The 18,719-nt window shown below is 47.0% G+C and overlaps 1 protein-coding gene across 10 annotated transcripts in view; it reads left to right on the top strand.

The window, feature by feature from the left end:
• Positions 1–18,719, top strand: part of MINDY4 (MINDY lysine 48 deubiquitinase 4) — a 107,172-nt gene that overhangs the window by 33,180 nt on the left and 55,273 nt on the right. For all 10 annotated transcript variants that reach the window (XM_074340947.2, XM_074340949.2, XM_074340946.2 and 7 more), the window contains exon 6: positions 17,015–17,073. In XM_074340947.2, coding sequence (XP_074197048.2) covers positions 17,015–17,073 — 59 coding nt within the window. The remainder of the gene's footprint in view (positions 1–17,014; positions 17,074–18,719) is intronic.

Here is an 18,719-nt window from a genome sequence, read left to right as displayed (position 1 = left end):
ATTGTTGCAGGGACAGTGACGCTGTTGATATTTATTGAGCACTCATGATTTGACAGGTCCTGTTGCAAGAGCTTTGGGCATATTCCCCCATTTCATCCTGACAGCCACGCTAGGAGGGTTACGGGCGCCATTTTACAGGTGGGGAAACTGAGGCACAGTTTAGATGGGCCAACCCATCTAAATCCATTTAGTCAGTCTGGCTCTAGGGGCCTCAGTCTTAACTGCTGTCCTCAGGCCACTGTCTGGTGAAGAAGGGCTGTGGCGGAGCCGAGGTGGGCAAGGACTTAGAGGGTCGGTCTGGGAATTCAGGGAGTAGAAAGATCCTAAGCACAGAGGCGGTGGGCAGGCTGGTGGAGCTGGGTCGTGTGGGGACCGGGAGGAGGGCAGACTGACTGGAGGAGGGGGCCGTGCCTTGAGAGCCGGGCCAAAGAGCAGTGGAGAGGAACAGAGCGGTTTCTTGGGGCCTTGGTTATGTAATGGTTGTTTTTGTAACCAGTCGGAGCTGTGCTTCAGGAAGATTAGGCCAGGGCCACTGCAGGACTGAGCGGGGTGACTGGCAGCAGGAGCCCGACCTCTGAGCTAAAGGCGCCACGGAGAGCCACCGGCCGTGGTGGAAGGAGGCCGGGCCTGCAGTCGGCACAGATGGGAGCCCTGAAGCAGGAGGCACTGGCTGCATCAGAGCGGGTGAGGTGCCTGCTCCTGGATCTGTCCAGTGGAGCTTTTATTTCCACAGTTAGGGGTGAGGCAGAAACGTCGATTCCGGGAAGTGGGAGAGGGGTGTTTGGATGGTGCCAGCATGGGGCTGAAAGCTGAAGTCCTTGGAGGGGCAGACATTGCCAGAGGCCCATGGGAAAGGCACGGAGGTCAGGAGCCTGCAGCGGGAGAGCCACGTGTTGGTGTGATAAGGAAAAGGCGTGGTCAGAGCAGGAGGAGGCCTGGGAGGTGAGGAGAGAGGGGTCAGGGGGTTGGCAGCTCTGGACCCTTAGGGGAGGTTGGGAAGGTTACTAGGTCTGGCGATGGGAGGGGCTTGGAGAGAGTGCTTTCAGCAGGCTCCTGGGGACAGAAGGTCAAGTGCAGTGGATTGAAGAATGGCAGGGGTAAGGACATGCGCAGAGAACATGGAGGTGTTTTAAAGGAGTTTGGAGGTGAAGCAAGACCTGGGGGCAGGATGGCAGCTCGAGGAGGTAAAGGGTTAGGGAACAGGGTCTTTTTTTCCAGGACTGGAGAGATGTGGGTGTCTGTAAGCCAAGGGCTGGGCCCCAGCAGGAGAGAGGAGAAGCTGTCATTCACTGACTCAGGGGAGGCAGGAAGTGGGTGTCTGGGCGGGGCCTCAAGGGGCAGCACTGACAGTAACCAGATTCATTTCCTGCCACCCTCCACAATGGTAATTGATGTCCCTAATGACGGGCCTGGGGCATCGCAAGTTCCCAAAGTATCTTTTAACTCCCCAGTGAAAGAGCTGATTCTTCTCCTAGTTTTTGAGTTATTTGAAATTTATTCCAATTAAGCGAAGCTCTGTTGAGTTATTGAGGACCACTGTTTGGGAAACGTTGCATTTTTACCGTATTCGGAGACTTTGAAACATGGCTTCTCGTCTTTAACATATTTAGTAACTCTCAGCTTGGTGAGGTTGAAAGGGCCTGAGACTTTAGACTTAGATTTGTGCCTTACTAACAGGGCGACCTTGGGCACAACTTTTTGTTTTCTTTCTTTTTTTTTGGTCTCTTTGTGGCTACTTTCTTCATCCAAAAAATAGGATAATACACCCACCTATAGATAGGACTGTTATGAAGAATAAATGGAATGATGTATATAAAATAGTTGGCCCACAATAGTTACTTTAACAAATACTAACTTTTTCCCCTACTATTTAGTTAGTCAAAAAGCCTCCTTTCTTAAATGGATGGATGTATCCTGAATAAATAGAAATTTTGTAAGAGAGGGATGGGAAGTAAGGTTAGAGCCAGATTATGGAAGATTGTGATGGCCAGAGAGAAATGTTCAGATCCATTGTGTGGGCCATGGCCAAGGGAAGTGGAGATAGGAGAGTGGCCTGAGTTCCTGTGAGTTGGGGCAAGTCTCTCCCATGGGTAAGGCCCTCAAGGAGCATGTGCAGATTGAATATGTTTTTCCTGGGACAGGCAATTGCGCCCTTTTGCAGTGAAGCCCGAGGTGAGGCTGGGTCCATTGGAAAGCTCTGGCTGTTGACCTGGATGGGCACTCCCTCCGTTCTCTTTTCCAGAAGGTCCTCGAGGCCAGTCCTGGCCAGTGGGCTGGCAGAGTGAGCTGCCTGGCCCGGCCCCGTGTGGCTGTAATCTTCTGCACTGGGCGGGCCCAGGGCTTCACTAGATTCTGTGGAGGATTCTGTCCAGAGAAATGGGAGAGGAGGGTGCCATTCCTGTTATTGCTGCCGATGCCTCCTTCGGAACCAGGGTCACTGCTTCAGCCTTTCGCCCCTCATATGAAATTTCTTCTGAATGAGACAAAAAGAAACTCAGGCAAATGGAAACAGTCACGGATAGACACCAAGACCAAGTAGTTTGCCACCATCTATCTGAGGACTGGAGGCTCTTTTGCGAGGCTTAGACCCCCCTCCATGATTCCACGTTCGCCTCCTCGCGGAGCAATGACACACTGAGTATTCATATTCCAGAAGCTACTAGATAGAGGGCAGGTGAGCTTAGAAGAGTATTTCGACAGGTGTCTAGGAGCCAACACCATGAGCCGCCAAGGAAATCCATCCACACAGACTTCCACAACCCAGAGCCTCCCCCCAGCCCCGTTTCCACTCAGCGTAACAAATCTCAAGTCGTTTTCTAGCCTAGATGTAGGCGGTCAGACATCCTGAAAATCCAATACACTCCTAAGAGTGCATTAAAAGAAGAAAAGAGAAGTGGAAAGCATCCATTTTAGATAAAAACCAGAACTGGTTTTGGCCTATTTAATATTTAATAAAGACATTACAACTGACTTATTACTCTTCTTTTTAAATAAAATAACTCCCAAAGGGTACACTTACCAGATGTGCGGCCATCGGGGAAAACTTAAACAAGGATCCTGGTTTTAAAAAGTGTCGTCACACAAACCAACCCCACATGGATTTTGTAGGCGACTGTCCTCAGGAGATACAGACTGAAGTATTTAGGGACGATGCGTCATGATATCTGCAACGTGCTTTCAGATGGTTCAGCAGGAAAAGAAAGTGTGTATGTGTGTTGAGAGAGAGAGAACATATGACAAAATGTTTACCATTTGTCCCTGTAAGTGAAGGGTATAGTGGTATTGTCTTAGTCTTTTAATTTTCCTGCGGGATTAACATTTTTCAAAATAAGAAGGGAAAATACAAAACACATGCAACAAATAGGCCAAATGAATAGTCAATAGGATCTGTCTTCTGTGTCTCAGTAAGGATCCTAAAGGTCATAGTGTGCCCCTCAATGCTGGAATTGGGGTGAGGTGATGAGAGAGAATGTGAGGCTAGCGCAAAGCACCACGGGAACAGCCCACCACTGCTGGTGAGTGGGGTGTGGGAGCCCCTTCCCTCCTCCCTGGGGTATAACACAGAAGCCCTCTGACCTGGGAACCTCTGGCTGTTACTGAAACAATGGCTTATATACCTTTTCTGGATGCGCAGGAAGCGGCCTCTTTCAGTGTCATCCTTGTGGGCCTTATGGAGCTGAATCCTACCCTCCCTCGCTAGACTCCCCCCACCCCCACGCCCCCGCTGTGGGACTGGAATCTGACACCCACAGTCTGGCAGTACTAGCTGGCTGTGTCTTCCTTCCCCTGACCCTCTGGTTGTTTTCTCGAAGCCCCCGAATCCTTTGATAACACCCACGTCGCGAAGCTCAACGTGACATTTCCAACAGGAGACTGCCCGACATGAGTCCAGCTGCTTCACGTGGTTTTTATATTTGTTCTGGAAAAAGCTCCAGATACCTTTGGTCAAAGCTCTTTCTGTTGGCCCGTTGCTGGGGCCATTTCCCGCCCACGCGATCCAGAAGGGGCCGTAGTCTGTAAGGCCTGGCCCGTCTACCCCACCGGGTGGCGTGAGGGTGCAGTCTGGAGAAGTGGACACTCCAGGAGGTTTGGGAGGGTGTGGGCTTTCGGTCTCTGCCTGTGGTATTTGGATTCAGATGCCTAGAAACCAGGAAAGCAGAGCCTTGCCAAAGGGCCTCGTCCTGCTTCTGCAGAAGTTTCACTGTTAAGGAGACGAGAGGTTCTGCTGCTTTGATTATTTTTTTTCCTTCTCGCTTAAACACTCACATAAAATGTTGTTACCTCTTAAGGAGTGAACACTTGCCCTGTGCTGAAGTTCTCAGTCCCCAGTTCCTGACTTCTGTGTAAGGTGGGCCCTGCCCTTCTCTGCTTTGGGGGTCGGGGAAAGTTCTGGCACAGATTTCCGACCTCTGAGGGGCTTTTCTTAGCCATGGCCTCGCTCCCTACCGAATACCCCCACCTGCTGGGCCCCACACCCATGAGCCATCTGGGCTGAAGAGCTGGGAACCCTCATTACAGGCTGGGTTGGTGATCCCAGAAGGGTGGGGAGGGAGGGGCCCCACAAACTGGTTGGTACCTAGGGACCCTCACACCCCATTTCAAGTGAAAACGGCTGCAGAATAGGCACAGGGTGGCCACCCAGCTGGCTCAGGGACACATCTAATTTTAGCTCGGTGTGCTTATCCTGAGTTGGGGCTGGCTCACTCATGGAAATTCCACAGCTCTCTGGTTTTATGTGTGTGAGTGGCGTAATGCTCCAAGTTTGCAAAGCTAACTTGGGTTTAAAGCAACATGTTTCTTTCTCCTTTTCTAAGAAATGCCCAGAAAACGGCCGTCTGTGCTTTTGGAGCAGGTCAAAATTTCCTGGAGATTCCTCCTTTGTGATGGGGCAGTGGGATGGGGTGGATGCAGGCGCTCCAGGAGCCGGTGTGCCTGGGCCTTTCACTGTACAAACTAGGGTAAGGCCACTGTAGGGTCTCTGGGTTGGACTGGCCCTGGCAGTGGGTCACTGGGAATTCATGGGCCAGCAAAACACAACCAAGAACAAAACCCTCAGGGACCAACTTCAGGTTCAGATTCTGACGTGGTGGGCCTGAAACTAACACAGTTTGGACGGCCTCCTTAAGACAGAGAATATAAAAGTACATCATTTTTGCCCGTTTGACAAAAATAGAAGGCTGTGCCAACAGGTGGCTGGGGCCTCTTGGAAGGGGCCTGTGCAAGTGGGTGCCTGGAGCGTCAGCCTCGTCAACGTCACGGTAAATCAGACACTATTCAGGTTGTTATTTATTTTTCTGGCTAAGTAAGAATATTAAAACAATTTTATAAAATTTAAATATAGATGTAGTCTTACAATAAAAGTTCAACCTTTAAAATGAACAAATGAAGCCTCGTCAGAGAGTCACTATATTTTTGCTGAATTTCCTCATTTCACCATGGAGCAGTGCGTCACACTGGTTCCAATTTTCTGATCCTCAGTATTTTCGTTTGTGAAAATAGGGCTAACACGTCCCTGTGCTGCCTCCCACAAAGGCCTCTGTGAGAATTAAATTGAAAACTGGCCTTTGCAAGTGCATGGTAAAATAGAAATAACCTCCCAGGCAAATGATTATTATCGTGAGAGCAAAAACTATAGAACATTTAGAACCCTTAGAATGTCACAGAGAGGAAAATGGAAGCCCGGGGAAGGTGACTGTTCACCCAGGGCCACTTGGGGGAAAGACATGAGCTTCAATAATAAGTGTTATTTAAGCGTGAGCCTCCTTAACCTTTCCAAAAAAAATAAATGAACCCAAATAGCTTTATTTTCAAATTGATATGAAGTTAACCTGGCACCTGACAGTGTCATTTCAGACTCACCGCTCATGGCCCCATTTATTGATGCTTACGCAGGGGAATGTTCTGTGAGTTCAAACTGAAACTATTTCATCCCAGGAACTGTTTTAAGCCACCCTTTGGCGTACTTACCCAAACAGAACCTAAGTGGATTTAATGTGTAATGGCACTCGGAGAAAGTCGGCCTCTCCCACAGGGGCAGCCCCTTCCCTGGATATTTCAGCCTTTATTAGGTCAGGAAAGGGCAGGACTGGTGCCAGAAAGCAGCTTCTCCTAGCAGCTAAGTCAACACCTCCACACAGCTTTCCAGGCCACTATGGAAACCGGCAGCAACTCTTATGTAATGTCTTTCGGGCGGCATGTTAGAACCTTCCCTTTTATAACTCCAAGGGTGACTTGAGATGCCCTGGGACGGGGCCAAGGTGTAGAGGCAATCCTTTCCACCCTGGTCTGTCGTACCAGCCTCGGGGAGGGCGGGGCGGGGGGAGTCTTTGTCTCTGGTAGAGCCATCCCCTTGGGTCCTCCTTCCAATGCCAGGAGCCCTGATCAGAGGCAGCTCCGTGGTCCCGCCTGCTGGGCGTGCAGTCTGGGGCTCACACCGGGGGTCCCTGTGGCCTGGGCCAGGCACCACATCACGTCTCCAGCTCTGGCCCTGATTGCTGGGCTCTTCAAGCATGTCGCGATGATTGGGCTTGGCTGAGCCAGGTAGCCACCTGCTGGTGGGGAGAGGGGAGGGGCAAGGCCAAGGAGAAGGGAGCTCGTGGACTGGTACCTTTCTGCCCGGCGAACTGCGTATCTCAGGTGCAACAGTGGTTACTCAGTGGATTTGGCCATGTTCCAGAGCTGTCCTCCACAGAAACCACTTTTCCCTCAAGAGGATATTTTTCTTTCCTTTCCCGGGAGTAACATCATCTCTACCCATCTTTTTGCTGCCTGTTGAGCAAAGCCTGCCTCTCCGGTCGCCTGGTGAAGTTGAGCTCAGCCACACCTAGGAAACTGCAACCCAAGGGAAGGGCAGGGAGAGAGGAATCAGGAGAGCCACAAAGCCCTGCCCACTGAGGTGCCCAAGGGGACAGTCACCAACCTGTCCTAATGTACTTCGGTCCTAAGAAAATGCAGTCAGTGCCTCTAGCATCCAGCATGGCATAGATGAAAATTAACCAGGGTGAGTCTGGAGCCTAAAATTCTATTTCTGGCTCTGCCCACTACTGGTGGGGTGGGGGGAACTTTGGCAAAAGCTCCGCTCCCTACTCCCCCACCCCCCGTTGACAGGGCCACAGGATTAAACTACCCTGTTTCCCCAAAAATAAGACCTAGCCGGACAATCAGCTCTAATGCGTCTTTTGGAGCAAAAATTAAGACCCGGTCTCATAGTAACATAAGACCGGGTCTTATATTAATTTTTGCTCCGAAAGACGCATTAGAGCTGATTGTCCGACTAGGTCTTATTTTTGGGGAAACACGGTAGTAGATCTGGATTAGTTGTTCCAGCTCTTTCGGATGAGTGTCCACATCCAGGGAAGTCTGAGCACGCCTCAGCTTCCAGAGGGAGCATCCATTAAATAGCAGTTGTATACCAAGGCCTTGTGCCAAATTGGGAGGATGCAAGAATCATATGAGGGAAGGTCTCATTTGATTCAGTTTTGTTTTGCCAGTTGAGTGTCCTTGAAGAAACCCTCCCAGTCTGATGTCTTGGTGGCTGGGGTAAATTTCTTCTCTGTGCCTGGAATGTACAAGGAAGGAGACATGTGGGACTTGGTTTGGGATCTTGTCCTTGCTCTGCACACTTCTCGTCAAGGGTGTGGGCCAAAGCCTGTGGGGAGGGGCCGCACGGAAAGATAGTTAAGCCGAGAAATCACCCCGAAGAACAATGGTTCAGGAGGCTGGAGTACAACGTGTCTTCTCTCCAGCTGCACAGGCTGAGCCGATGGCTTTTCCAGGAGGATGCAGGGCCATCAATGTCCCCCCTCCCCCAAATCTGTCCTCACCAGGCGATCCCTATCTTTGTCCAACCTTCGTCATCATGGACCCGGATGAGAGAGACTTGGGTATGCGGCCTAATTCCCAATTAAGTTTTTTTCACTAGTTTCAGGAAGATAATTTATTTGGGTTGAATTGTTAAGGCAGATTGCTTTCACAGTATTCCAAACAGAGTGCTTTGTCACAGGAAATGTCAGACCAGGCAATTCTAGTCAGGTTTTCCACATCCTTATGAGACAAGAAAAGAGAGAGGAAAAAAAAAAATTCTTTTTATATGTTGAAGGTCAACTGAACTGGCAACTGCAGGGTATAAAGCAGATCTGTTAAAGTCGCTACACATTGTGATGGTTAATGCACACGATGACTTCTCGATAACCCAACCCTCAATGAGAGGTCATGTTCTCTATGGCTTAATTTTAAAAACGCCTGCTGATTCGGCAGCCCAGGGAGGGGGAGCGCTTCTGAGACTGGGACATGGACCCCACCGGGCTGAGCTCCTGGGAAGTGAGGACCTGGGAGGAGCTCCTTTGTCTCTTCAGAGCTCAGTTTCCTCATCTGTGAAGGCCAAGGCTATGCCCGGTGTCGCTCTCAGCACCTTCCAAGTCTAACTCACCACGATCCTGTACCTTGTCTTTTCTCGGGGAGCTTGGCTGAGCCTTTATAGGAATCCAAAGAAAAGGAAAACAGGAAAGTGAAAAGAAAAAATCTTCCATGGAGAACTTTGATGAAACAGAAAGTTCTTTTTAAATCAGCTTGCCTGCAGGGATCCACCTCACTAGGCTTTCTCCTCCCAAAGTCCAATCTTTAAGGAGAGTTTTAAGCAGCACAGGGGCTCTGCACAATCACTCTTGAGAAAGCAGGAAACAGCACAGCACAGCCGCACCTCTGGGCTTGCTAAAGGTGCACGCGGCCCGGAAGCTCCTGCAGCTAAAGGTGCACACGGCCCGGAAGCTCCTGCAGCTAAAGGTGCACGCGGCCCGGAAGCTCCTGCAGCTAAAGGTGCACGCGGCCCGGAAGCTCCTGCAGCTAAAGGTGCACGCGGCCCGGAAGCTCCTGCAGCTAAAGGTGCACATGGCCTGGAAGCTCTTGCAATTGGGGGCTGGGTGGGTCTGAAGAGCTGAAGCCCACAATCACTAGACGTTATGGTCCTTGCAGCCTCCCAAAGCCGATGCTGGACAAAGGGAGATCGAGACCCAGGGCAATTAGTTCATTGTCAGGTGACGCCACTCTTCTCTGGCAAGAGCTGGTCCGATGGCTTTGTCTGTCCAATTCCTATGTGTCCACTGACAACAGAGCAACTCTCTGCTTCATTAGCATCAAACCCTTGGGTTCATTCCAAAAGAATGTTCCGTTTGAAGAGGGGTAGTATAGCGAGTGTTGAGCCCCGGTCAGGAACCCAGGACTCTGGCGCCGTGGCTGTCAGTGTCACTTGTTGCATGGCCTCTGGTGTGTCTCTAGTGTAGCTTTGCATCTTGTGGGATATGGACTTTGTCATCTGGCCACCGCCTCCCGTAGGCATGCTCCCCGGTGCTTCAGTGTTAGGGTGTTCTGTGGGGCTCAGATACATGTGTCAAGTAGACGAGAACTTTCCCTTCCCTTGAGCTTGCTCCATTCTTGTTTTTAAAATAGGTACGAGTATTTATTTTCATCAAATGCTTTGTCTGCGTCTGTGGAAATGGTTTTACATTTTTCTCCTCTAACCTGTTGGTGTGAATTACATTACTAGATTTTTTTAATGTTAAAATGTTTTTGCATCGCTACTTGGTCATAATTTTCTTCAAACTCATGGCTGATGCAGTTGTTTATTACTTATTTTTGCGCTTACGTTTATAAGTGTTAGGTTTTGGAATCGAGGTTCTTCTAGCCTCATTAACCACCACCACCACCACCATTATCTCAGCTATTACGTAGCAGTTACTGTGTTTTGGGTGCTATTCTCAGTACTTGATATGTTAAGGGGTTTAATTCTCACCACAATGTTTTGAGGTAGGATTATTAGTAACCTCATTTTATAGAGGTTCATGGTATCTAACTTTTCTTCTTGAGTTGTTCTGTTTGTTATTCTGTAACAGATAGGTTTATCACGAATAATGCTTTTTATTCCAAAATCTTTTTTTATCCAATAGTATTTAGCTACATTAGCTTTTCAATGGTTGGTGTACAAATGATACATTTTTTCCCTTGCTTTACTCTTCACCTTTTGTGTCCTGTATCTTGTGAAACAGCGTATTTCTAATTTAAAAAATCAATCTGAGTGTCTTTTTTTTTACTGATGAGGTTAATTTATTTGCCTTATTACAATTACTGATGTACTTGAAATCATTTGTCCTATTGTATTTTACACTTTAATTTTGTCACCCTTTTTCTTTATTTCTTCTTTTAAGAGCAACCATTTTAAAATGAACAATTCAGTGGCATTTAGTACATTTACAATGTTGTATAACCACAACCTCTATTTCCAGAACATTTTCTTCTCTTCAGAGTAAAATCGCTTACAATTAAGCAGTTTCTCCCCATCCCTCCCTCCCCCTAGCCCCTGACAGCCACCAATCTACAGTAGTTCACATAAGTGGAATCATAGAATATGTGACCTTTTGTCTCTGGCTTCTTTCATTTAGCGTAATGTTTTCGAGGTTCACCCATGCTGTAGCTTGTGTCAGCGCTTCGTTCCTTTTTATGGCAGAATAACATTCTATGGTATGAACATAACATCTGGTCTATCCATTCATCCATTGGTGGACATTTGAGTTGTTTCCACCTTTTGGCTATTGAGTATAGTGCTGCTCTGAACATGTGTCCCTGTTTCAATTCTTTTGGATAAATACCCTGGAGAGGAATTGCAGGGGCACATGGTAATTCTATGTTGATAACTTTTTGAAGAACTGCCAATCTGTTTTCCACCATGGCACTTCTTTCTTGTGAATTCGCTGATATGTATTTTTTTTCTTCTATTGCTTTCCGATTTGGAAGTTATACATTATGTTTTTACTATTTTAATGGTTACACTTAAACAGTTTTGGTTATAACTGACCAAGTTTCATCAATCTCTCTATCCCCTCAAAAAAATGCAAGGATTTTAGAAAGCTCTGACCCTGATTACGTCCTCTTCCCATGCTCCCCGTTAATTATCTAGTAACATTATCCCTTTGTTTTTAACTACCCCAAATTAGTTGCCATTGTTATTATTTTTATTGTAAGCTCTCGTTTAGATTTTGTAAATGTTTGCAGATTTCTCTTTTGCCATTTCTCTCATCCTACTCTTTCCTTCTGAGTTCAGTTTTCTTCTTCCTGAAATAAGTCTGTTGGTAGGTCATTCTATGAAGGTCTGTGATGGTAAATAAACTTTTTTAGTCTTTGTTTGAAAATGTCTTCATTTTGTCCTTACTTTTAATATTTTGGATATTAAAAATGTCTCTTGGTTAAGTTGTTGTTTATGGGTAGTCTACCCTCTAAGATTTTTCTCATTGTGGTATTTCGGTCGTGTCAAAATGACATGTTTCCGTGAGGATTCTTGTCTGGTAAGTTCTTAGCAATTGTCTTTTCACTAATTTCCTTTCTTACATTCTCTTTAGTCTTTCCTGCTGGAACTCTTTCAGATGTACATTGACTTTACAATTTTCTCCTCTCCGTGTCTCTTACTTGTTCTTTCCTCTACTTTGTCTCTCTTCTGACTGAGTTGCATTCTGGGTAATGTCATCTGGTAGCTCCTGGTCATTTACTGTTTCTTCACTGTATCTGATCACCCGTTTAAAGTTATCAAATGTTTTTTTCCCAAGCTTAAAAAGTTCTCACCTGTAGAAAAGTTGAAAGAATAGGGCGAGGCGCACTTATGTAACCTTTACCTACATTTAACAATTCTAAGATTTTGTCCCATTTGGTTTCTTTTCTCTCTCTTCTCTTTTTCCCTCTCCCATATATATTATATGTATTTGTAGCACATACATCCATTTGAAAGTAAAATTCAAATGTCATGGCATTTCACCCTAGATATTTCAGCTAAGGACAAGAACATTCTCCTGCATAAATAACCACGGTACCATTATCACACCCAAGACATTTCACATTGAGTCAATAACATCAGCTGACAGAAATGCCCATAATCAAATTTCTTTCAAATGACTGCAAAAATGTTCTTTCAGGCTTCATTTTTTTCAGTCTAGGTTCCATTCAAGGTTCACTTATATTTGGTCACCATGTCTCTCTAGTGTCTTTTAACCTCAAACAATTCCCCTATTTTTTTTTTCTCATCATGAGTGTGGTCTTGTTTTCTTATAGAATGAGCATATTCTAGATATGCCTTTTTCATTATTAGATTAATGGTACATTAATAGCACATCAGGTCAGTTTGTTTTATTTTTGGTGATGCTGAATTGGATCATTCCATTAGGTAGTTTGTTCATCATTAAAGAGGTAACTTTCCCTTTTGCAATTAATGAGGAATCTGTAATCTTCAGACTATGTAAATATCCTGTTCCTCAGAAACCTTTCAACCAGTGGTTTTAGCATCCATTGATGACCTTTTTCCATATTAGGAGTTTATAAAATGGGGATTTTCTAATTTTTTTTTAAATTAAAGTTTATTGGGGTGACAATTGTTAGCAAAGTTACATACCATGTTTCCCGGAAAATAAGACTTAGCCGGACAATCAGCTCTAATGCATCTTTTGGAGCAAAAATTAATATTAGACCTGGTATTATATTATTATATAATGTTATGTTATATTATATTATACCCGGTCTTATAGTAAAATGAGACCGGGTCTTATATTAATTTTTGCTTCAAAAGGTGTATTAGAGCTGATTGTCTGGCTAAGTCTTATTTTTGGGGAAACGGCAGATTTCAGGTGTACAATTCTATAATACATCATTTTCTAATTTTTATCGTTCCTCTTATATTTATTAGCTGATGGTTTTTTATAGAGAAGAGCTTTTCATTATTTCTCCCTCCCTCCCACTTCCCTTCTTTTCTTCCTCCTCTAGAAGCAGAATCACAGATTTTTACATATATACATTATATATGTATATATAATATATATGTATGTATATATTATATATACATATATATATATATTTTAATATGGTATTATCCATCACCATCATTATATGCCTGTACATTTTTTATTTCTATGATTGTATTTACTTTTCAAAGCTGCCCATTCTTTTCTCATAGTCTTTTTCTTTTCTTATGATTTTCATTTCTTTTTTTAAAAAAGTGTCTCCAATATCTCAAATTACAAGTCTTCTAGATTTTCGTTCTGTTATTTCGAGTTCCTGGGAGTCCTATATGTTGTGTTACCTGGCTTTCACTTATGGTGCGTCATTTTCTCCGTATATTTGATAGTCTTTTATTTTGTACACATTTTCAGTGGGACTCTAAAAAAGAAAAAAAATCTCTCTCTCCCCCACGCTGGGAACCTTGTGTGACCTGCTTTGTGGAAGTGCCCCTCCAGGTAATCTGCCATTGCTTTGCTTAGCTGTGCTGGGCTGTCACTGGCTTGGGAAATTTTATGTTAATTTCTTATGTTCTGGATTCTTTTGCTCCATGAGTGGGGTCCATTTGGACTTCAGTCACAGGGGGGGGTCTGCGTTTTCATCAAGTAGAATGTACAATACATGATCAGGATCTTTATTCTCATGGGACACCTTTGCTTTTGGAATCCACAACCAATGTAGCCAAGTGTCCAGGACCAAACATACAGGAAGGAGCGTCTCCTCGTCTCTGTTTTCATATTAAGAGCTGGTGAAATATCCTAAGTGTTGGGCTGTATTAGCAATAGAGCATCTTCAAGAATAGCATGGCTTGGGCCCCCCATCGTCTTAGAGCCACTGCACGTGGTCTTGTCCACAGTGAGTGGGCGTGCTCAGCCTGCCTCTGAGGCACAGATGAGGCACCTGATGCCCACAGAGCACACGTAGGTGACTTGCCCAAGGTCACGCGGAGTGGCAGGAACAAGGACAGGGCTCAGACCTCCGAGTGGCTCCTTCCACTCAGCCAGGATTCAGTTACCTGGGGATTGAGTCCTGGCCCCAGGTAACTCTGAACCCCTGCAGTGCCTGTCCTGTGGGGGCACAGAGAGGAGTGTGGATGGGAGGCGGAGGCCCCAGACACAGCAGGCGAGCTGGGTGTCTGCGGCCTGCCTCCCGTGGATTTATTAGATGCACGCTTTGACACGTGTCTCTGGGTGTCTGCACCATCACACTTGGAGAACGTGTTTTGAATCCTTGATTTATCGTTGTGTCATTGTTTTTCATAATAGTGTTCACTCAAAGGCAAGAACATGCTTTTAAACTGACCTTTTCAACTTTATAAAGCTTATGCCACAAAGGGACATATGAAAGGAACAATAGGCACATTCCCTGAGCGTGACCGTCCTTGAAGTCTCCCCTGGTGATGAGATCTATGGGAAATGGGCACAAAGCATCTGAGCTGGGTTCTTGGAGCTGATGGATGGCTCTCTGGGTGGAAGTCTCATGACTGGGAGTGGCCCCCCCGTACCCTGCACAGTAGCACAACTCACGGCCACCACGGTGCCTCGTGGCTTTGCCCTCAGGAGCCAGGGCGGGCCACTTGTCCCATGGTCCACAGGGAGGCGTGGAGAGTTCTGGAAAGGGGAAGGAAGCGAAAAATAGAAGAAAGAGCAAAATAGAGTATTTGGAACCAGTGGCCTGGGTTTGAGTCCCGGCTCTGGCAGGACTGTGAGTCACCCGGGCTCTATGTGGGTCACGTGTTACTCGGCAGCTGTTTCTGGAGCACTGACTAGGGGCACTGGGCACTGGGGATTCCGAGGCTGCCAGGAGAACTCTGCCCATGTTCCTCCTTGATTATTTTTCTTACCAGTAGTGGTTTCCCGTGGCTGCCATAGCAAATTACCACCAACGGTCGTGGCTTAAAGCAACGTGAATTTATTATCTCACTGTTGTGGAGGAAATCACTGCAATCACTGCCCCTGGGCTGAAGTCGAGGTGTGCCGGCAGGGCTAGTTCTTTCTGGAGGTGTTAGGGGAGAGTCTGTTTCCTCACCTTTTTCAGCTTCTAGTGGCCACTCCCATTCCTTGGCTTGTGGCCCCTTCTTCCGATTTCAAAGTGCATCGCTCTAACCTCTGCTTTCGTCGTCACATCAGTTCTCCTCCTCTGTGTCAAATCTCCTGCTTCCCTCTTGTAAGGACACTTGTAATTACATTTGTCCCACCTGGATAATTCAGGATACCCTCCTTCACCTCAAGATCCTTCACTTAATGCATTTGCAAGGCACTGTTCACAGATTCACAGGTTCTGTCACTGGGGACCGTTGATAGAGCCTCCTCACGTGGTTTATGTCTGGGCCTCCCTTTGGCAGGGAGACAGGCCTGCCAGATAAGTGCCACATGTTTGCTGGGGGAGGGAGTAAAGAAGTGAATGAATGCATTGTGGAGGGGAGAAGGAGGTGACATCACAGCTGCGCTGTAGGAGATTAGTATGCGTTTGCCAAAGCATGTTCTAGGTGAAGTGAACAGCTGATGAAAACGTAGAGACATGGCTGAGGCTCAGCATGGAGGTAGTGCAGGCCGATGTGAGGGTACAGGGGGGTGAGGCTGGGCCAGTTGGCGGCCAGCTCGTAGACAGCCCGTGGGGCACCCCAGTGGCCCTGCATCCTACTCTATAAGGACGCAGCGTATGTGCTGGTCTTTAGAGTCATTGCCTGGGGTCAGATTCCCGTGCTGCCACTCACGTGCTGTGTAACTCTGGGGAAATTACTACACCTCTCTGAGACTGTACTTCACGAGGCTGTTCTGAGAAGGCAAAGACTTTTGATGCTTGCAAAACACTCAGGGCAGTGCCTGGAATTGGGTGTCAGATAACAGCATTTGCTGTTCTTATTGCTGTCATTTTTAAATCATTAATGAATATGATTATTGTTGATGATGATGGGGAACCTTTGAAGAACTGGGAACCTTTGGAGGGGGCTTTTGATGAAAGTGCTGGGGGCTGGCAAGGGGTGGCTGTGACACAGCCTCTGGGTTGACACCCCTCCTTTCACATCCTCTACTGCCCCTCCATGTCTTAGCTCCTCTTTCCGGCTCTTCCTTTCACCATTCCCCACAAGAAGGCTTACAGAATCCTGATAGGTAGGGGCTTAGGAATGTGACAGTTTTGAATTGAGGAAAATGGGCCTGATGAGTGGGGGAGGCAAGGGAAGGAGCAGGGCCGCCTGGGCAGAGCTCTGTGTTCCAGGAGCAGAGAAGGAAACCCGGAGTCCAAAGCAGTATGTGCTGAGACCTGGCACTGCACGTCCTCGGCGATCTTCCCCTCACGCCCCTTCATACATCTTCAGGAGGAAGCCAATTCAATAGAATGTACCATGGCAAGATTACGATCGTTACTTCAATCATATCTTACCCTGCAAGGATGTTGGAGGAAAATATATTTCAATGCCCCCATCAAAAGAGCTGTCATTTCTTGAACATAGTAAATGGGTTTTCAGAGAGTGATGTAATATGTTTATTTTTAATACATTCTTTTTAGAAAATGATTTTATGTTAGTTCAGATGGATGCATGCTGGAGGGGGAAAGAAAACCCTAACGAGAGGTAAAATACAGGTAGATCGTTTAACGAAAGTTCCTCATGCACACACCTGAATTTACAAATGAGAATCATGGGACAATTTTCCAGGTAAGAGAAGGATACAGGACAGGTTCTTTGGTGCATTTTAGAGGTTTCTTATAAATAGTGGCTGATAGCTTTTCAAGAAAGCTGAAAGGAAACAAACAAAAAAACAAACAAAAAAATAGAGATGAGATGAAAATAATCTCTGTAATGATTACAAGAACTTGTGTGTGTGTGTGTGTGTGTGTGTTTCCCAGCAGGATCATGGTGACATCAGCAAATTAACTTGAATTAGGTTCTTGGCAAGTATCAGACTATAGGGTTTACCATCCTCAATGGCTGGTGTGTGTGTGTGTGTGTGTGTGTGTGTGTGTGTCTGTGTCCCAGTCTGTCTGTGAGAACACAGCGCTGAAAGATGACTTAGTCCCATCCTATGTGGAACTTGTGGCTCAGAGAGGGAGAGTGACCAGTGCAAGGCACACACAGAGTAGCAGGGCCAGGACTAGGGGAGCCCCTCTCCTGAAGCCCCACCCCAGTATCCCTCCCATTCTTCTCTGCTGTTTGCATCTCTCTGTCATTCTCCTCTGTATACACTGACATTTTCTTTTTTTCTAGGAAAAACCAGCTGCCAGTGTCCAGCAAGGCCGATGGTGACCTGGGCGCCCTGCAGCTTGGTAGGTGTGGCGGCTGCCTCTGCGAGGCCTGTCGGGTCCTGTGGTCGTTTGCTCCTATGGGAGGACATGGGTGGTAGGGCTCTCTGTGGGCGGGGCTGGGGGCTCCTTTCTTCCCACCTGACCTCAGGAAGGAAGGGCTGGCCCAGCGAGCAGAGCCGACTTCTCGCTTTTGGGTTGATGTCTTTTTGTACCGCCTGTCTTCCTCTCCTCGAGAAATTCTCATAAGAAGCCTGGCATTTCTGGATCCTCACTGGGGGTGGGGTGGGGTGGGGGCAGAGGAGCTGCTTCTGTATCTGGAGATTCTCCTAAGGCCATTCAGAACCTACAAATGTCTCCAGAAGACCATTCTCAGTCAGAATATTAGTACAGCTATGCCTGGGGAAGCCCATTTTTAAAAAGAATTATCAGCATATTTTTGAGGTGTAAAATCCAAACAGTGACGTGCGTAAGTGCAGACACCTTCAGTGCTCAGCGCGCAGTGCGTTTTCACATGTGTACATCTGTGTGACTACTCTCCAGGATCAAGGGGGAGAACATGTCGACCCACTCGTTAGTTTTAAAGCAACCTTCTTTTGCTCTCTTTCTGTAATTGCTCTGCCAAAGACCCGTGTGTTTGCTGGGCTTGGCAAAAGCAGCCGCAGAATGGAGGAGAATGCACAACAACCAGACAGGAAAGGAGGAAGCTTGAGAGCCTCGTCTCCAGGAAGCCAGCCATTTACCTGTTGGAAGGTTTGGGCCCGCGTAGGAGCTGTTCCCATACTTTCCCTCTCCTTTTAAGGGGCAGGAAGAGAGCAGTGCGCCCTTTAGAAGTCACTTGTGTGAGACGTGCAGTCTGACGGTTTGCTTTGATGAAGGCGGGGGGGAGGCCACTGAATGACGGAGGCAGGGTTTGTTTATTCTGCGGAGCTCACTTCAGAGGTAACAGCTCCTCCTTTTTTAATCATCAGAAATGGCTGGATCATTGGGCCTCCCCAGGAAGGGGCAGGTTTCTGCACATGGCCGTGCAGAATGAAGCACGGAGTCAGGAAGTGCTGGCGCCTGAAGCTTTTCTGGAAAGCACCTCACTTTGAGATTTTCCAGTGAAAGCCAGTCGTGTTTGGACATAAAGTGAAGCAGTTCCCGGTCTTCAGAACCCAGAGGGCTTCTATTAGAAGGAAGGCTTTTAGCGAGTCTCTCAGAACCCAGCTGTTTGAAGTGTGTGTGTGCTTTCCAGAGCGGGGCAGACCCCTCTTTGCTAGTGGCTCAGCTAACAGTTTTGAAATGGAGAAGGAGATAAAAGCGATCATAGAATTCAGTCACCAACAGAAAGGGAAAGAGAAGTTTTGGTGTGGGGGACAGAAACAAGGAATGAAATCTGGTCAGAGGAACAGCTTTCTCTTTGCCACCCCAATTCATTTTCCTTTGGTTCAATTCAGCCAACTGTTGTTACGTGCCAGCGCACGTCCAGGACTGGTGAGAGCAGATCGAGGCCAATAAAGAGCGGCCTTGCCTTCTGGGAGGGCAGGGTGGGGTGGGACACAGGACGCGTGGTGTCCTCCCAGGGCAACACAGGAAGCCCCTGGTCAGTAGTTCTTCACCGCTTCAAGAGACACATAAAGCAAGCTGTGTGGTGGGTTCTGGAAGTTTCCATAATGAGATGGGATGCA

This window comes from Rhinolophus sinicus, chromosome 4 (genome assembly GCF_057876585.1).
Source record: "Rhinolophus sinicus isolate RSI-liver-muscle chromosome 4, RSI-T2T, whole genome shotgun sequence".
NCBI classification, from domain to species: domain Eukaryota; kingdom Metazoa; phylum Chordata; class Mammalia; order Chiroptera; family Rhinolophidae; genus Rhinolophus; species Rhinolophus sinicus.
The sequence above is the reverse complement of the archived record's forward strand: the minus strand, read 5'-3'. Positions and strand labels throughout refer to the sequence as shown.